At 35.5% G+C, this 17,006-nt stretch overlaps 3 protein-coding genes across 3 annotated transcripts; 2 read left to right on the forward strand and 1 right to left on the reverse strand.

The window, feature by feature from the left end:
• Positions 1-4,147: 4,147 nt before the first annotated feature.
• Positions 4,148-12,110, forward strand: LOC123675953 (chitotriosidase-1-like). The gene is made up of 6 exons (XM_045611544.1): positions 4,148-4,304; positions 5,753-6,031; positions 6,170-6,416; positions 10,786-10,912; positions 10,988-11,173; positions 11,782-12,110. Exons 1-6 carry the CDS (start codon positions 4,247-4,249, stop codon positions 12,025-12,027), a joined length of 1,143 nt encoding a protein of 380 aa, XP_045467500.1. The 5' UTR covers positions 4,148-4,246; the 3' UTR covers positions 12,028-12,110.
• A 369-nt stretch (positions 12,111-12,479) lies between these two features.
• On the reverse strand, positions 12,480-13,637 carry LOC123675954 (methylmalonic aciduria and homocystinuria type D homolog, mitochondrial). Its single transcript, XM_045611545.1, has 5 exons — positions 13,452-13,637; positions 13,234-13,397; positions 12,964-13,155; positions 12,681-12,909; positions 12,480-12,603 (listed from the first exon to the last, which is right to left on the reverse strand). Exons 1-5 carry the CDS (start codon positions 13,597-13,599, stop codon positions 12,545-12,547), a joined length of 792 nt encoding a protein of 263 aa, XP_045467501.1. The 5' UTR covers positions 13,600-13,637; the 3' UTR covers positions 12,480-12,544.
• Positions 13,638-14,183: 546 nt separating this feature from the next.
• On the forward strand, positions 14,184-16,907 carry LOC123675955 (alpha-tocopherol transfer protein-like). Its single transcript, XM_045611546.1, has 5 exons — positions 14,184-14,338; positions 15,516-15,675; positions 15,947-16,202; positions 16,256-16,366; positions 16,419-16,907. Exons 1-5 carry the CDS (start codon positions 14,269-14,271, stop codon positions 16,674-16,676), a joined length of 855 nt encoding a protein of 284 aa, XP_045467502.1. The 5' UTR covers positions 14,184-14,268; the 3' UTR covers positions 16,677-16,907.
• Positions 16,908-17,006: the final 99 nt, after the last annotated feature.

The raw sequence follows: 17,006 nt of genomic DNA on the forward strand, positions 1-17,006 counted from the left end.
TTCATTCAACCAGAGTAAATACAACTTTGTCTCAATCCAGGAAAATCTTCCAAACTCCAGAAGCAAATATTGGTAGAATCCAGAAAATTATCCGAAGAAAGATACTCCAAAAAACAAGGGTTATAAATTTTAATTTTCAATAAAAATTGATAATACTTACGAAATATACATTACACCTTTCTTAACAGAATCAGGAAAGGGAAAAAAAAATAAATATCATTCTACAAAAACGAACATAGACATTACAACACACTGACAGACAGATTTCAACAAATTTCCTTATTCTCCCAGTCTTCCCGATGAAATGAGAAACCCTCGAATAAATTTGCCAAATAGATCGCTACAGAGAAAAACTCGAAAACATTTTTCGAATATACTCATTCTGATCGTAATAATTTCTATTTTTTTCCATATTTATACGAGCAGATTCATAAATTGAGTAGGTATCACATTTTTAAACATGTGAACTGGACTGTAAAGACACAGCAAAATCCAGAGCTCGATGCCAAAATACCAATCCAAAAACTCACCAAAAACATCCCGCTACACACCACAAAAAAAGGCCCAAAACGCCACCAACTAACTCCACTGAAAAACACCTCTATACACCATCGCACTCCAAACAACAAGAAAATAAACAATTTCTCCACTCAACGCCAAACATTTCACCGACGAAATCAATCAATCAAGCAACACGTGAAACCCCCTTAATGCGTTTCCAACATCAACTGGCGCGAAGATAGGAGGCCTCTTTGACGATTGCACTTTATGCTAATCACCTCTTTCGTGTATTCCATCTGCACCTTCAATCCGTCCGATTGCAGGAACGAGCACTTCGAATTACCGTCCTAATTGAGATTCGCGTGAGAAATCACAGTGGAAGAAATTAAACCTATCGCGGTGTGGCGAAAAAAAAAATTGTAAGATCGATTATGCGAGCTTACCGCAATTCGGCAAATATTGGACGTTCGATGTAATCGCTTCCGAGGGTTTTGTAACATATCGTTGCTTCAACTTCTATCGGTAAGAATTCAATGAATTATTCTGGCCTAATTTTTCATTGGGAAAGTCCGATGTTGCTTGCGAGTGTTCGATTTATGATTTCAATACCTCCTCAGAGTGATAAACATAGATAGAGGGAGCATATGTCATTTTCAGTAAGCGAATTTTGTCCCCAACATGAACTTTCAAATTTGACATCAAGCGCGCGGAATTGAAAACATATCAGTGATACGATATTTCACTCAATTCGCGAATTTCTCCACAAAGAACGCACTTCTTATGTCCCTTAGTGAATCAACGTTTCATATTAACTCAAAATATATTGAATTAAATACTTAAATATATGAGAAATTAAGAAAACAAACTTCAAACTCGCCAAACGACGTGAAACAACCGATGACACTAGGAGAGCAAAAGTTGCCAAACCTTGGATTTCAGCAGGTAGATACAGAAAATAATAAATATTCGGTTTATTATGAATTCGACAATTAGGAGAAATATCGGATTCCAAATATTCAAATTTGCTTATTTAATAGGGAATCACTCAAATAAATATATTTCATTCAATATAATACACATTCATAACGATATAGTAAAATTGTGGATTTGAAAATATATCACAATCCGACAACGTAATCTAACCATGTTGGGGACATGTAAAATTTCGTGTTCTTCCTTCTATCTATGTTTATTACACTATGAAAATCTTCAACCGCAAAATCCATTTCGAAAATCATATCGAACGGTTTTGGTTTGGTGTTTGTCTGCCTGTGTGTCCGCAAATCCTTGTAGCCGCCTTGTCTTCTTCAATTCTTACCAGATTTCGATTGAACTTGGTATGATTATAGTGTTAGAGTTGCCAAATAATTTAAGCATATCAATTTCAGCTCTTTCAGATATACATAGTGTACAAACATATTGAAATTTCAAACCAGAAAAAACAATACCACATAGAAATAGATTTTTGAACAAAATTGCATTCAGTAAGATACAATAGTGTCCGAAAAAACTCCAGAAAATAAAAATTCCAGATGAACAGAGATAATTCGAGTATTTAATGAAAATTGGAAAAAAAGCAGAAGTGGAAACATATATATCTGATAGCACATTCTACTTATTCAATCTCTCAATGAATAATAATATTAACATACGTCATTAGAAGCGATGAATCTAGAAGTAATCATATTATTTTCCATACCTATCAACTTTTCCAAACAAGTATACGCTCTTATGTTTTTTAAGATTTTTTAAATCAAAGTTCGAAAAACGCTCTCAAAAAAGATTGTCAAATTTTGAGTGCTCTCTCAAATTGCCCCCATGGAAGGTTAGATACGGTAGTATTTTTCGACACTGATAAGATATATATCAGATAAGTGTGTTGCAAACTAACTGCATTTTGAATTTATGGGAGCAATTCAGTGAAATCGTTAGATATCATTCCACGAATGGACTATTTTGATTGGCCCAAAAACCTGGTCTGTTTCGTAAGTTCCCCAGGGGAAAAAACAGACATGTCGACAGACAGATCGAGAACGGCAATGAGAAAACAAAATTCGGTTGGGCTTTGTAATGTTGATCCGCAAATCATGAGCTAAGCACCACTCATCCATTGAGAAAATGATATCTTGGGCAAGAATCTTCAATGAATCTGAAGATTTGGCCTTTATCAAGACATTAGTGTCGTCTGCAATATTGGTGAAGAATTCTTGCCAGCAGGAAATGACATTAGGCAAATCATTGACATATATAACAAACAAAATGGGTCCAAGAATGCTTCCCTGCGGAACACCATGATTTGTAGTGACGATCTGTGATCGATCCCTCAAATAACTTCTGAGGGATCGAGTTGTTTTTCTCTAATGCCATAATTTTTCAACTTATTGAGTAACACTTCATGTACAACTGAATCAAATGCTTTTGTGAAATCTCTAAATATGCCCAATAGAATAGGCTCATCCTCAAAGGAGTCGATGATATTCTCAAGAAGCTCAAACATTGCAGTCTCCGTGTTTCTGCCTTTGGCGTAACAGTGCTTTCTTTCATTGATATACTGAATTTCTTGAAGAAATTCAATAATCTGCCGCTCAAAATTTTTTCTAAGATCTTAGAAAATTGGTTGGAATGTTTATAGGACGATAATTTTTCAGTTCACTAGGATCGTCCTTCTTATACAGTGGCTTGATTATTGCAGTTTTTAGTAAGTCAAGAAAAATCCCTTCTGTAAAACTGTTATTAATTATGAATTCAAGTTGTTTAACTATAAATTGAATTGATTTTTTTATCACATTTATGGCTATATCATCAATACCTGAACTTTTCTTATTAGGGAAAGCTAATACTCATTCTATGATCTAGATGATTTTATGGAATGTAGCTTTTAACACTTTTATACTTCCTTATATGTTTGTTCATGTTAAACTTTATATTTATATATACATATTTTATGTATATTTTTTCTCTGCTTACTTTTCCAATATCATGTAAATGGTCTTAATGGAATAAAAATTTATTATTATTATTATTATTTTAAAAATTTTCAAAATTTCAAACTCATCAAAATCAAAATAAAATAAAATACTGTTGTTTCTAGAACCAAAGCATTTTTTTGCAGTCTCAGAAGAAGGGGTGCTTCCGCTACAGGTGGAAAAATAACAACTAAAATTCTCAACTAGAATATCTGAAGATTCTTACATGCGAATGTCTGATTGATTTTTATTTTTTCCTGTTTTCTCCTTAATAATTGACCATAAGATTTTTGACTTATTGGCAGAATTATGAAATCTGTTCATGTTTAGTTTCTTTTCTTTTTTCAATTTATTATCGTATAATCTTTCAACCTTAGAAATAGATATTCTGATATGTTACAAAATGTGAAATTCCTGTGAAAATCCTCAAATCCAAATTCGTATACCTATATCTAATCAAAATTAAAAAGAAGAAAGCGCAATATTGAGATTCCCAGAACTTCACATTTACTTAAGAAAGTGTTCGAAGAATGACCTGTTCGGGAAACGAGTGCTCCTCGTGAGTGAATTGGAAATTGGAATCAATTCCAGTTAAAAATAAAATATATTGAATTCGGGAAATCCTATCATATTTTCCAGTGATCGGCGATTGTTCATAAACAAATTTTGAATCTCGGCTATCTGAAACAATAAAGATATCGAAGATAATCCATTTCATCTCGTATATAAATATTTCCTCGATTTCGAAAAGAGTCAGTTCAGTTATTTTTCTCGCAAAAATGAGAGTTTTTCTGTGCTTGAGTGCTTTGCTCGCCTTCGTGGCCCAGAGTTACGCAGGTGGGTGGATGATTTTATATTTCAATTTAAGCTCCAATTTCATTCCCAAAGTGGTTATGCTGAAATTATCTAACCATCATTCCAATCTTGCTCTCATTCCTGTACGACACAGTTTCTCAAATAACTCGAATAGAAACTTTGTAGTTATATTTGCAAAATAACACTTCACAAAAAAAATATCGGACCAAACTATTAGGTGTACAACTTTGCTTCCGCCGTTTCGCAATAGATGGCTGGTAGTTGAAATAAATTGATCGTAGATGTCATAGAATAAGCTGAGGTATTTGTTAACATAACGCCATCGAAATATTTGTCGATTTGTGTCTGCATCATAAAGTTATTCTCGATTAAACATGTCAGCTTACGAGCCATATTCTACCCATTTGCGTGAGGTTTTAATTTTCTGCTTTAATATAAAGAAATCTTCGGCTGAGGCTCATCGAATGCTCTAAAATACCAATGGTGTGGCCGCTATTAGTGAAAGAAAGTGTCGAGATTGGTTCCAACTCTTCAAGAAGACCAGCATGGCGGTGGAAGAGAGATGGTTTTCGTAGATTCAGAATTGGAGGCATTACTTGTTCAAGACTCGTGTCAAACGCAATTAGAATTGGCAAGATCATCGGAAGTGATGCAACAAGCAATTTCAAAACGCCTGAAAGTCTTTGGAATGATTCAGAAACAAAAAAATTGGGCGCCGTACGAGTTGAAGCCGAGAGATGTTGGACGGCGTTTTTTGCTTGTGAACAGCTGCTTGCAAGGCAAAGACAGAAGGGGTTTTTACATCGTATTGTGACTGGAGACGGAAAATAGGTTCATTACGATAATTCCAAGCGCAGAAAATAATGGGGATATCCCGGTCATGCTTCCACGTCGACGGCCAAACCGAATATTCACGGTTCCGAGGTCATGCTCAGTATTTGGTAGGACCAGCTCGGCGTAGTGTATTATGAGTTGTTAAAACCGACTGAAACAATCACAGGCGATCATTATCGAACGCAATTAATGCGTTTGAGCCGAGCATTGAAAGACAAACGATCGCAATACAACGAGAAACGTGATAAAGTGATTTTACAGCATGACAAAGCACGACGAAATCCTATTCGCTTCGCTTAAACAACTCCAGCTTGATGTTTTCTGAAGCAATTGTTCTAATAATTGATAAATTTTTTCAATGAATGAATAAGATGTCACTTTGACATCTTACTTCAACATTTTTGAACATAGATATTCAGATGTCAATCGAAATCATCATTTTTTCTGGAAAAATATGAATTAAGAAGATAAATCACAAGATAAAGAATTTAGGAATACTAACTTTGCGAATAGTACCTAGGTAGAACAGTAAAGTGTTATTACAACTAACTTCAAAGTACTTCATTACATATTCTATGCATATGTTTAAACTAAACCACAGAACAACAATAATTGACATAAAAATTCTTCTTCAGCGAATGTGGTCTGCTACTTCAACAGCTGGACCGTCTACAGAAATGGAAATGGTAAATTCGTACCACAGAATGTCGACCCCAATCTCTGCTCTCATGTGTTATTCGCCTTCGTTGGTTTGTCCACTGACGGCAACGTCCGAATCCTAGACGAATGGGAAGCTATCAATCTGAACGGAATCAGCGACATCATCAACCTTAAGCAACAGAACAAAGACCTCAAAATTCTTGTCAGCATGGGCGGTTGGAACGAAGGATCAACCACATACTCCAATGTTATCGGTGAGTAAAATGCGTTGGTAGGCCACTGGAATATACATTAGTATCTAGATGCGTTTTTAGAAAGCTCAATACCTCTGTAATAATCTTGAAATATATAAAATAGGGTATCAAAATAATATTTTTATAACACTTTTCCAGGCAACCCAACTCTGAGAACCAACCTAGTCCGAAACATTGTGGCCTTCATCAGGCAATACGGCTTCGACGGTTTCGATCTCAGCTGGGAATACCCCAACGGTAGAGGGGGAGTACCCTCCGATGCCCAAAACCTGGTGCTGTTCCTTCAGGAGCTCAAAGCAAGCATGGGCAATCTTACTTTATCTATTGCTGGTTCAGGTCTCATACAGCAGATTGACCTTTCTTACGATGTACCAAGCGTTGCCAAGTAAGTGTCCTTCATTGAGTTGCAAGAAATTTAGGATTATCGAAAAAGTCTCCATGAACTATAGTGTAGTAAAAATATATCCATTATTTTTGTATGCAAAACAAGGCTTTAATTGCCATAGTTAGATTGATCCGATTTAGGCCAAATATGCGCCGTTTTGTTCGATAAATTGCTGCTTTTTGAAGCTAATATCATTATGCCTCTCTGATAGAAGCCCTCGTCCACATTGGCAAAAAATTGAGACAGACAATTTTCGCAAGCATCTGTTAAAGCGAATTTTTCACCAGCAAAATTTCTCGCCATGGACAGGAATAGATAGTAATCAATTGGTACCAAGTCTGGACTATAAGGTGGATGCATAAGAACCTCCCAACTAAAGCTCCCGGAGCTTCTGGCGAGTGTCTATGGACGTATGTGGCCTGACATTGTCCTGATGGAACACAATTTCTCTCCTATTGGCCAAAGCTAGCTGCTTCTGGGCGATTGCTTCCTTCGGACGATCCTATTGTTGACAGTACAGTTCTAAGTTATCAGTTGTGCCGTAGAGGAGTAGCTAATAGTAGATAATTTCCTGCCAATCCTACTGAACACACAGCAAAACCTGCCTGGCGGTCAATCTTAGCTTGGCCATCTTTTCCGCTGGTTCACCGTCACCGTTTTCGCTTGACGTTGTCGTGAATGATCCACTTCTCATCAAATTCACCAACCGCTTCAAAAATGGGTCGATTTTGTTGCGATTCAGCAGCGATTCGCAGATGGAAATTCGGTCCAAGAGGTTTTTTTGCGTTAATTCGTGTGGTACTCATACATCGAGCTTCTCCTTGATACCAGTCTTATGCAAATGGTTCCAAACGGTTTTTGAGCAATCTTCAGCTCTTGGATAATCGAAACAGTGTTCACATGATGAACGTACCCGACAATGTCCAATGTTTTATCGAACTTTTCCACAAATGGCCTTCCAATGCGTGGTGCTTCTTTAACATCGAAATTACCGGAACGAAATCGAGGAAACCAAAATTGCGTGTGATATTTACATTTTCAGCCGGCTGGCTTGCATTTCCGCCTTTATAGAAGAAAAACTGTGAAATATCGAGCATTTTCTCTTTGCTAGTGTCCATCTTTGACCCGCGCTCAAACTAAACTGAGTCAGCTAATCACAAAACTGTCACAAAGGTTTTCGTAGTACGAAATCTCATCTTTCTAACGCTACCTAATAAAATCCGATTTTACTTATACAATGAGTGATAAGGGTACGCTTATCAAAGCACCAACTTTGTGGAATACAAAAGTTTGTTCTTATTTCTACCACGGATTGGGATACCCTTAGATTCTGATAAAACACTTGGGTTTTTATACTTATATTTGAACAATAACAGTATACAACGATGAAAATGAAATAGGTTATGAACCAAAGTGGACTGTATTTCTATGATATGTCAGCTGATTGCTGTCTATACAACACTACCATTAAATCAGGGATGTGAAAGAGGATTGAGTGACGGTAACGATCGGTGAGGTCGAGTTGAGACCACAGAACTTACACATTAATGATTTCTTGTTCCTTTTTGGCTGGCCTCAACCGTCTATTGAAAATTGAAATATAATTTTAATACATCAACTCCGACAATGAGAGATATAGATAACTAAAGCCATCTATTGCAAAAATAATGGATTTCTTTTTACTACACCTAACATTAGACCCTTTATCTTCATTCTCCCAAGAGTGCAGATCTTCAAAGTGATAAAACAACGGCAAATCAATTAATAACAGTGCAGACTGACCGACCTAACCTCGAATAATGCAAGCAGAACGAGAAATCCCCAAAGTATCCCTACACAATAAATACCTACGGACAAAACGGAGGCGCAGGCATGCCAACATAAACATCCGGAAACACGAAATTCACGTTGGGCGAAGATGTAACGCAGAACGCTAGACTTGCCTCGATCCAGACATATCCTCTCGGCCTCCAGATTAGACGGGGAGCTATATCAATAAAAAAAAGGGTTCAGATGGAACCCTGGGGCACGTTGCCGACAAATATGTTCGCCTGCCGTGTTCAGGTTGGTTTACAACAACGTTTACGTATTCGATTTGCGATCTGGCCACTTCGAACACAGCCGACTGTTTATTAAATTTCGGAAGTTCCACACTTATCGCCCCAATTTCGATTCGAAATAGATCCCTGGGGATCTGAGGACGTTTGACTCACGTCCGTCTGGACCTCGGGTGGAAATTTGGAAGTTTAGCGACATTTTATGTGTTCTGGATGGTAATTCCACAAACGGGAATGAATTTAACGTAACTGTTTGAATAAAATTTGAAGAAAGAAGATAACAAATTTTGTTGTCGGTGGGTCACGTCAAAAAAGCAATTCTTTACGTCGTTTCGTCAAAAACAAAGAGTGACAAGCGAGGGGTTTTTGTTGTAGTGACTCTGTCTGCTCACAGATGGCGCTATGGGTTTTCGCGCCACACATACTTTCGCCCCGGCGGATTTATAGAGGTCATAGCGTTGCTACAGAGTCACCTCTCCACGATGGTGTGAGAGGCTGAATTTCCTAATACGCTCAACGCTCTATTAGTGTGACGTCACACACCGCCATTTTTGGTTCTCCTGTCAGTGTTCGGAATCCAAACAAATAAATTGTCATTCAAATTAGTACGGTGTCGTTGGAGGAATTGGCTTATTTTCATAAATAAGAGTATTTGAGGAACGATTTCAGTATTAATTGATAGACAGAAGGAACAAGGTTAATACCAGTAAGTTTGAATCCTGTATCATTCCCCAGATTTTGTAATAAGCCGTGATTATTAGTTGAACTTCAAGTTCGAACTTACTGGAATTAATCTCGTGCCTTCTGTATATCAATTAATGTAAAATCGTTCCTTAAATAATCTTATTTATTGAAATCAGCCAATTTCTTCAACGACTACCTACTAATTTGAATGACAATTTGTTTGTTTGGATTCCGAACACTGACAGGAGAACTAAAATGGCGGTGTGTGACGACATCACTAATAGAGCGTATTGAAGAGTCCGCCCTGGGAGAGGGTGCACCTCGTAACTTGGCTCGAGAAAGACTTGCCAAAATATTTTATGTTTTCTATCCCGATTCTCTTAGGCCTCTGAGGGACATCTCAGAAGCTTAGAGACTATACGAGCTAGTAGAACCACTTGTGTTCTCAGTAGGCTTTGTTACAGTGTCTCATGGTCACTTTAGTCACATCACTGTTAATATTTTACCCAACAGCCAATGAGAACTCAATAAGTTCGGGCCTAGCACAGATATGGTTCAGCCAGTGCCATACCACCCTTTTGTTTTCGATAGTACCAATCTTCGAAAGATGGTTGTCAACTTTTGGGAACGTAGAGTTAAGTCTAGAACGATATATTGAAGATTAAGTGACGCTACATTTGTTGTTGTTCGAAAAATGATTAAAAACGAGTTTCGTGTATTGATAAAGCACTGTTTTTTATGGGAAAAATATTGTACAAACAGAGTTATGTCTTCATGAATGTTATTCAAACTCCGATACATTGGCAACAACGATTGAAAGGTGGTTTGATGACTTTAAATGTGGTCGAAGTACCATGGATAGAAATTAGGAAAAAAGTCCTCAGTTATCAAAGAAAAAATGTTCCAATTGAACAAATTTCTCTTTCAACTACTGGACCACCCAGCTTATTCTCCAGATCTAGTCCCAAGTGGTTACTGCTTCTTCGAAACCTCAAAAGAATACCTACTCCCTAGGAAGGAATTTGGCTCTAATCTTGGAAGATGAATATGTTGACCAATAAAGTCCAATTTTCAAGAAAAAAATGTGTTCCCACTGGTTAAGCCTAGGACTCATGGCCTGAAGTGTTACAATTTATGGCACAAAATGTTTTCTGCTTGAATTACGATTTCCAATTGCACATTAATATATAGCAGAAAGAGGCAGAGTATAGGTAGCTTGGTCGCATTATCCGCATGCCACTATTTCAATCAAAAAATCTAAACCAAAACTCACCTGAATTAATTGTGTAAGGGTTGAGATCTATTACGCCATCACACCATCTAGAGGTTACCTTCCAGTTTTGTAATATCTCCAAAGAGCTTACATCCTCAATCATGCTAGTAATTCGTCCAAAATATTTTTGTGTGAGCTTGCGATGTCCAGGCATACTCTCACCAGATGATCAGGAGTTTCTTCCTTCCCTTCACAGAATCTGCACTCTTTAGTTACTGATCACCCTATTCTTTTGAGACGACAATGCCAGTAAGGAGATGTAGCATGTTCGTCTTTCCAAATCCTTTGAAATCCACCTCTAAAATATAAAATCTGTGAGGTTTTCTTAGGATAATTATTTTATTCAATGTTTCAGTACCGTAGACATGATCAACCTTATGTCCTACGATTACCGCGGTTCCTACGATGGTTTTGTCGGCCATGCATCTTCTCTCTATGCTTCATCCAAGGACGTCACAATCACAGCTCTAGGTTTGAATGTAGTAAGTATAATTCTTCATTACACCGGTAGAGTTTGAATTGAAGAATTCTAACATATCCCCGTTTCTTTCAAACAGAACGCTACCATACACCACTGGCTTGAAAAGGGAGCTCCAGCCTCAAAACTGAACATGGGCATTGTCACCTACGGAAGGGGGTTCACCCTAAGAGATGCTGCTCAAACTGATCTATATGCACCGACCCAAGGACCATCTGCTGCTGGACCCTACACACAAGAACCTGGTATGATGGGATACAATGAGGTAAATGAAGATGTGCACCGTTTCAAATTTGAAAACAGAAGCTATCAATTTTACGCATCTTTGACAACTATGAATATTTGTCATAGAATATCAGTTATTCTGTCAATTTTCTTCATGCTCCTTTGATTTTTTCCAATTCCTAAAAAGATTTAAATCAGACTGCCGAATTTTGTAGTGACCAGCCGTCTTAAATTCAAAAAGTGTTTACTCTTGGATTATTTTTATTCATTTTGCTTCAGTTAAATTCCCTTATCATTTTCTATGGCGCTAGCCTTTCGTTTGCATAGATATAAAGCATAGAGTAATGTTGGTTTGTCCAGCTGAACTTCCCATTACTTCCGTAGGTAGCGCTATATAACAAAATAAACTATGGAACATAGATATGTTTACATCTATGACCATTTGTTTCCATAACATAGATGTAAACAATCTATGTTCCATAGTTAATTTTGTTATAAAGCGCTATCTACGGAAATATAGGAAGTACAGCTGGACAAACCAATATTTCTATTCTTAATTAACACCATTTGTTTCTATTCAAACAATGATAGCACTATTAATAACTCGTAAGTGATAAAAACTGAATTTAATTCTTATTTTTTTTCCAGGCATGTGAGTTCGACAGCCTCTGGCCACGAGTTTTTGACCAGGAAACAAGAGTGCCACATATAATAAATGGCAATCAATGGATTGGAATGGAGGACGTGAATTCTGTTGAAGAAAAAGCCAAGCTGGTCAAGGAGTTGGGTCTTGGTGGTGCAGCAGTTTGGTCCCTTGACACAGATGACTTCAATGGAATCTGTGGAGGTGGAAAATACCCTCTGATCAACAAAATTAAATCTATTCTTCAGTAGATTTGCATAAAATTATAACATTTATTGAATTCTATATTGATGAATTTTTTATATCGTAAATAAAAACTCAATTTACTCATTGATTCCATTCCCTCAATATTGAAAACAAGAAAAGAATCCTACTCTAATTTCAATTTGGCCATCTATGGTCATGTCTACAAACTTATATATTTTTAGAAGTCGGTATTATAGAAACTGAGACCAAGAAAAGAATCCTACTTTAATTCCATTTGGCCATCTATGGTCATGTCTAGAAACTAATATTTTTTTAGGAGTCGGTATTATAGAAATTTTCTTCAATCTCTATACCCGTGAGCCATCTATTGAACTATTCAAAAGATGGAGAGAGGATATTTTCAAAAACTGTCCTCTGAAAAATTACTTTTTCATTCAATTCAATTGAATAGATTTCGTAAAAATGATGATGGGATGGGAAATAAAAAGCAATCAAATGTCTGAAATTAAATAATATTTCTCTATTTCTTTCCACTTCACCAATAATGAAATGAAGTAGTTATTATACAAAGATAGAGACTATATTTTCTTCCATGCAGGGCGCAGTAGTGAACAGACTTCCTGAAAAAAATAATAATTAAATAATACATTTCATTGGACACCGAAAAATTGATAAAAAATCAATGAATCAAATTCACCTATGAATCGTTTTCCATTTCCTTCATGTTCATTTGAAATTATTTTGCATTGCTCAATTTCAAAAATTTGGAAGTCCAAACACCTGAATTTCTCATTAGATTCATATAGTTTAGCATTGTTTATTCTCTCTCTAGATAAATAAGGCAAACCAGAGAAGGGATTGACGAAATCCGCCCAGTATCCTGCTTTCCTTATTTTATCACAAATTGTTCTGGCAGCTATAATGAACTGAAATGAAAACATCAACTTCAGACAAAATCCATGAATGCTTATTCTACTCACAGTTTGAGCTAATTTTTCAGTTTCTTCTTCTTTATTTTGTCTCATGAGTTTCAAATTAGTCTTCAAAGATAATGTTACTATAGATAAATCCGATGTTTCGAAGTTACGAGTAGGAAATAAATCGGATACGGTTTGACGCAGAACTTTAGGACACTCTTGAATACTACACAGAACATCACCACTTATATCTTTCTAAAAGATAAAAAGCTTTATATTATTGTATTCATTGATTGAGAGCGTATCTACAAAATCTTGCATTCTTCAACTCACTCCATTGACCTGTTTCATCACAAATTTATGATTAGGAGTACGCAAAGTAGTTTGTTTATCGAACCATGCTAAACCAATGTTACCAGGAAGATAAAATGGAAAATCAACGGTTGAAGTTGAAGCTAATAATTCAAAATTTGGATCTTTCCAGACCAAAGCCTGTCCTGAAATAAAAGACTGATGTAATTATCAATTTGATTGCAATGTTGATAACTTGCCATCTCTACCGAAACGTTTACGTTTCACGTATTGGTATGGGTCTTCATTGTCATTTTTCTTAGAAAAATTCCTGAGAAACTGAGGAATACTTTTTCTACTCGTTCTCGTTAACTTCAAAATAGTTCCTACTACCTGTATAGACATCATTAGACATCACTAATTTTGAATATTTTGAAGATAGCTGACATTTGATTCTGAGGTTAAGCTACAAAGAGTCTTCTTTTTCTTAGATTCTTGGGTCTTATGTATAAAAATGATAAATGATACAGAAAATGTATACATCCCGAAGGAAAACATTCATTTCTCCAACAAAGTTTTTGAAATTCAATCATTTGTTTCCCAAATGTGAAATAAACTCATGTCATTGAAATTTTATAGTAAATGGTGGATGCGCGGTTAAAAATTATTTTAGATCAGGGTTTCATTTTCCCTGCTTTATAAAAATAAACTTTCAAATCTTTCGTACGTTACAATGGTTGCAATATAATAGAAAATTTTAAAAAAATGAAGCTTCCGCTGTCCTTCTGTCTAAACTATCGTTTATAATCTCAAAATCGACCTTCATGATGCACTCCCTTAATATATGTACATTGAAAAAGTCTTCTAGGAAATTATCAAAATAAAATTCTCTAATTCCATTGCAAAAAACAATGATTTACTTCATTAAAGCTAATACCAGTTTTCTAGAGGTTCTATTTGGCTTCTTTTGTGAAAGTAAACTGTGAAAGTAGAACGTTAAAGCGATTCTAACGATCAGTGTTGATTATCATTGAACAAAGCGCAGTACAAGAGAGTTGAATATTGTGAAGAGTAGCCATGAAGGAAGAAGATGTTAAAATTCTCAGAGAATGGATTACGAAACAACCTCATCTTCCACAAAATATTCGTAAGTAACACAATTTTTGATAAAAACGAAAATTCATCAAGTTTTATTCAAAAAGATTTTCCGTGAAGATTGAAACATTTTACACTTCTTCTGGTGTACATTGAAAATACATTTTACTCAAGTTGTACTCCACAATTAAGTTTCATCGTTGTCATCTATAACTGAAGGAAACAGCATCAATCAATGTTTCTTATTTTCAAATTTAAACCTGTGTAACCATTCAAAAAAGAAACATTTTCCATAACAATTTTCATAGTTTTAGTTTTTTCATTTCGCTTAAATTCAAAAAATAAAAAGCATCCGTTCGTTATTCGAGAATTAGATCAATTGATTTCAAAGGTTAAAAATTCAAGATAGATTACAAAAAGTCTCTAGATACTTGAAATTTTCAGAGTAGGTGCAAAATTGTGTGTTCTCCAAATAATTTCAAAACTACAGATATTTGATGGAGATAAAATTTTGAAATTACCTATATGTAAAATAACAGTTTCAAGTTTTATGTAAATTTTCAGATCTGTGAAAAACGAGAAAAATTAACTTGCCTATAAGTGGCGTATTCAAACGTACTTCAAAAATTTCAAGTTTGTTGGTGATAGTTCGAAAAATACAAATAATCTGTCTGAATGAATCACCGGAAACAAATTCATGAAGGATAGGATGATTTCAACTTACTGACGAAAAGAATTTCAACACTCCCAGTATTTCTTTTTCATCCCGAGACATACCTGCTATGAAAATACAAACATTATCGAGGTTCTAGGCTTTGTAATTTCACTAGACACCTTTCACATTCCTCAACTTCTTTTGATGATTTACTATAAAAACCTCGTCAACTTACCTCATTAATTCCTAAGGAATAGAAAAAAAATGACGAATTCGCTCTCAAATTCGATTCTGTCCGGCCGTATATACGATAACTTTCGAACGGAAAGATCTAAAAACTTGAAATAGCGCAATCATAATAATAAAAAATTGAAGGAGAATATAGAAACATAATGAGCATTATGACACTGTAAGGAAGTGTAGTCAGGAGCTTTTCCTATAGTTATGTGGTCTCCAAGGGCGCAATTGTCTACGAGCGCTCAAAAGCTTCTGACTTTAGGTAAATATTTTCCTAATTTTTTACCTTCGTGTTGTATAATTTTAGGGGTTTTCAAATTTTGAATTTTTGTTTCAGACGATACGATGCTGTTGAGATTTTTACATACATGTAACTACAGTATTGAGCAGACTAAGACATTAATTGAACTATTTTATACAATTCGTTCACAAGCACCAGAACTTTTTTCCAATAGAGATCCTACACAATCTGCACTTCAAGACTGTTTCAAAGCAATGTGAGTTGCATATCCTCATTTTTCGATTTTAAAAGTTCATCGGCCAGTAAAATTAATTACTTACAAATATCTTCGATATAGATTCGAATCGGGAGAGAGTCCCGCTGATGACACCTTTTATATTCATTTATATATATATTCTGTTCATTACACAGGGTGTTACCAATTAAATGCGAAAGTTTTTAGTCGAAAATTATACTTCAAAAAATTAATTAGAAGATAAAAAAATTCTTTGCTAACATAATCAAAATTTTCATTTGCATTGTTTTAGAGATATGGTGCCTTTACCCAAACTGACTGGAAAAAACTACAAGTTACTCTTGTACCGATTTGTAGACACAGATCCTGAAAAATTCATGTATGCAGACTCTGTCAAGTCGTTTTACATGGTCTCAGATGTTCGAATGTTAGTTGAAAAGGAGTTTCCCGAAGGTGAAGTGCCCATTTTTGACATGGCTGGAATGAGCTGGAAACACATGACCAAAATGCCCCTGCCTATAGTCAAGAAATATATGGTTTATTCACAAGTAAGACAACTCAGTTTCAATTCTACAAGAAAAATCAATTGACACTATTTTAGGAAGCCCATCCGATCAAACTTAAAGAAATTCACCTTGTAAATGCTCCGAATTTTCTGGACAGAGCTATGGCTATGATGAGGCCCTTCATCAAAAGCGAGATACTGTCCATGGTATGCTACATTACATTGTGTACCAGAGAAGAAATTAATTTTTCTTTTGTAGATACACACTCACCCTCCAAATTCTACAACACTCTTCGATTATGTTCCAAAAGAGTTGTTACCAGAAGAATATGGTGGATCTATAGGAAAAATGAAAGATTTGAAGGAAATGTGGTTGAAAAGGGTTATGGAACACAAAGAATACCTCACAGATGAATCCAGATGGTCTGTAAATGAGTCAAAACGCTCTGCTCACAATGAAAGCAAAAAACCGTCATTTGGAATGGAAGGTTCTTTTAGAACGTTGAGTATAGATTGAAGCTATGTTTTCTTTTCCAAAATTTAATAAATCAGAATGGAAATGTCCAAAAACACCAAGGTCGGCACCCTCAATTCAGAAAGTAAAGTCGGATCACACTGATGACACTTATGCACGTTTAGGTAATCAAATAATCAAATTGATCTGATACTTTTACAATTAGAAATTAATAAAATATATTATTTATATCTGTAATCCTGGTATCCTGAGAAAATAAAGTATGCTTTGTGATTACTCATTCTACTTTCCCTACGATGTTCTGTTTTTGCCCAAATAACTGCAATTTTTAAATTTCATCCGATAAAATTGAAATGTACATGCAAAAATTCA

Source organism: Harmonia axyridis, chromosome 3 (assembly GCF_914767665.1).
Source record: "Harmonia axyridis chromosome 3, icHarAxyr1.1, whole genome shotgun sequence".
Classification (NCBI taxonomy): Eukaryota; Metazoa; Arthropoda; class Insecta; order Coleoptera; family Coccinellidae; genus Harmonia; species Harmonia axyridis.

Bases quoted from the DNA above. Each gene is read 5' to 3' on its own strand.
- LOC123675953 (XM_045611544.1), top strand. From the start codon at position 4,247: ATGAGAGTTTTTCTGTGCTTGAGTGCTTTGCTCGCCTTCGTGGCCCAG. The intron at 4,305-5,752 runs GTGGGTGGATGA...ATTCTTCTTCAG, and splicing joins CGTGGCCCAGAGTTACGCAG to CGAATGTGGTCTGCTACTTC. The intron at 11,174-11,781 runs GTAAATGAAGAT...TTTTTTTTCCAG, and splicing joins GTATGATGGGATACAATGAG to GCATGTGAGTTCGACAGCCT.
- LOC123675955 (XM_045611546.1), top strand. From the start codon at position 14,269: ATGAAGGAAGAAGATGTTAAAATTCTCAGAGAATGGATTACGAAACAA. The intron at 16,203-16,255 runs GTAAGACAACTC...ACACTATTTTAG, and splicing joins AATATATGGTTTATTCACAA to GAAGCCCATCCGATCAAACT. The intron at 16,367-16,418 runs GTATGCTACATT...TTTCTTTTGTAG, and splicing joins AAAGCGAGATACTGTCCATG to ATACACACTCACCCTCCAAA.
- LOC123675954 (XM_045611545.1), bottom strand. From the start codon at position 13,599: ATGATGTCTATACAGGTAGTAGGAACTATTTTGAAGTTAACGAGAACG. The intron at 13,156-13,233 runs GTGAGTTGAAGA...TTTATCTTTTAG, and splicing joins TGATGAAACAGGTCAATGGA to AAAGATATAAGTGGTGATGT. The intron at 12,604-12,680 runs GTGAATTTGATT...TATTTTTTTCAG, and splicing joins AAATGGAAAACGATTCATAG to GAAGTCTGTTCACTACTGCG.